This window comes from Acyrthosiphon pisum, chromosome A3, assembly GCF_005508785.2.
Source record: "Acyrthosiphon pisum isolate AL4f chromosome A3, pea_aphid_22Mar2018_4r6ur, whole genome shotgun sequence".
NCBI lineage: Eukaryota > Metazoa > Arthropoda > Insecta > Hemiptera > Aphididae > Acyrthosiphon > Acyrthosiphon pisum.
The window spans coordinates 16,172,398-16,174,789 of NC_042496.1; the positions used below are offsets into that span (position 1 = coordinate 16,172,398).

General features: G+C 36.2%; 1 protein-coding gene across 1 annotated transcript; it reads left to right on the plus strand.

The window, feature by feature from the left end:
- The first annotated feature begins 221 nt into the window (after window positions 1-221).
- Window positions 222-1,550, plus strand: LOC107885925. The gene has a single exon (XM_016800207.1). The coding sequence runs from the start codon at window positions 222-224 to the stop codon at window positions 1,548-1,550; it is 1,329 nt and encodes a 442-aa protein (XP_016655696.1).
- The last annotated feature ends 842 nt before the right edge of the window (window positions 1,551-2,392 follow it).

A 2,392-nucleotide genomic window follows, 5' to 3' on the forward strand; every position in this document is an offset into this window, starting at 1 on the left:
ATTTTGACTCATTTAGAGTTGTTTACGGACATTTTCAATTTTCAATTTTTTTGTTTTTTGTTCTATAAATGTCAATAAAATTGTATTCGTTGGGTTAAAATGCTTGAAAATTTAATACAAGTATCCTCACACATTGTTACAATATTAGCTTAAAAATATCAAAAAGATAAACAGACAAAATTACCAGAAGGCTATACGAAGCTAGTATACCACAGACGGAAATGCCGTCATTGGATAGCTTGTTGGATTTTGTTTCTCGACGGTGTAAAATATTAGAAAACATCGGGACTACTGCGGATAAAGTAGAACAAAATGTCAAGGTTGTAGCTAAGAAAGGCAAGGGTGGTGCACCCGGGAAATATTCACTAGCTACGACTTCGAGCGGTGTAAAGTGCATATTTTGTGAACAAGATCACCCACTTTATCGTTGTGGAGCATTTAAACAAAAATCGGTCGCTGCAAGAAGGAAGTTTGTCAGCGGTAACAGTGTGTGCTTCATATGCTTAAAGTCAGGACACGCAGCGAAATCGTGTACGTCAGGTTTTAAGTGCCGGAGTTGTAGTGGCAAACATAGCACATTATTACATATAGACTACGCGAAGCCAGCGTCGTCAGTATCGCACGAAGACGCCGAATGTTCGACAGAGGGAGCGGAGTCGGTGGAAAAAAAGACAACTGCAACTGAAAATCAAGTCAAGTTCTCGGGCACTGCGCGTACTGAAGCCACTGTTATTTTAGGTACAGCTATTGTGCGCATGCGGGATAACGTGGGAAAATTACAAACGGTACGCGTTCTTTTAGACAGTGGTTCCCAAATTTCGGCGATCACTTCACAATGTGCCACTCGTCTTGGTTTAAGGCATACGAAGAGCAGAATAGAGGTGACAGGACTCTCTCAACAACGAGTAACTAAAGTAAAAGGTGTCACTCAATGCCAATTTATTCCGCTTCACGCGGAAGGTCCGCAGTTTTGTGCTACTAGCGTCGTCATTTTGACGCATATCACCATGCAGTTACCTAGCGATAGAATACCTTCGGCGGTGCGTGAGCGGTATCACCACCTGTTGCTGGCTGATCCGGAGTTCGACGTACCCGGACCGATCGATATGTTGTTAGGAAGCGACTTGTATCCACATTTGTTACCGTCAAAGGCCGATATTATTCACAGTATGGGTCTGCCGTCAGCCATGAATACTCACCTTGGATGGATTGTGGTAGGAGCATTAAATGGAACTTCAACGTCGCCCATGGTGTCATTATCTGCAGTATCGACGCCAGAAATCGGAAGATTAATACAAAAATTTTGGTCTGTGGAAGAACCAGATGTGCCGAACAGTTTGTCAACGGAAGACGAGCAATGTGAGGTATGGTTCCGGAAATCAACTATTAGAGACGCATCCGGACGGTTTGTAGTATCATTACCGTTTCAGTCGACGGTGCGCGCTCTTACAGAGATGTCAACAAGTCAGACGGCGGTAGTTCAAGGCGGGAGCCCGGAAGATTTAGGTTCCTCGCGCGCTTTAGCATTGAATCGTCTGTATAATTTATAATAAATAAATAATTATATAATTTATAAATTTTTTATTATAAGCTTTTAAAGTTCAAATATTATTGGCATAGTTAATTATCAAATTGAAAATTTACAAATTATTTTGTTGTAAAAATTTATAAATGTTCAACTTTTGTAGCTAAGGATTGAAAATTTAAAACAAAGTTGCACGTAAGTAGTTAATTCTGTAACCAAAAAAAAGGTGGGTAAGTGGATTTCGCTCTGCTGTACAGTAGGTTACAAGTGGGTCACTGTATAATGGATGGTATTAAATTTGAATTCAATGATATAATATCACTGTATAAGAAAAACGATTCTGAGCGGAGACGGTATATCAGTCTGTGTATTAGACATATATATACTTATCTATGGTATTAAAAAAAAATTGACCTATAATAAGTACCTAAATTCCAAATTAATCATATCATAATATCTATTAGGTACTTATAACGCGTTAGACATCAACAACAAACCGTGATACTATCATAGATATATAATAGTATACTTTAGAAGTTTCAAGTATACCCAAGAATAATATTATACAATCACAACAAAATAACTAAAATAGTTATTCTAGGTTTTTAATATGTAATTTCGTCCAAATTTGTACTTAAAATGATTATAAAAATAAACTGTGTAAATGTATTTTTTAGATTTTTTGGTAACAGAATTAATTACTTACGTGGAATCTTGTTTTAAATTTTCAATTCTCAGATACAAAAGTTGAACATTTTATAAATTTTTAACTACAAAATAATTATTCAAATTAAAATTTGATAAATTTTGTTAAAAGTCGATCTTTAAATGCTTATAAAAAAAAATTGTGCCTATGTATTTTTTAAT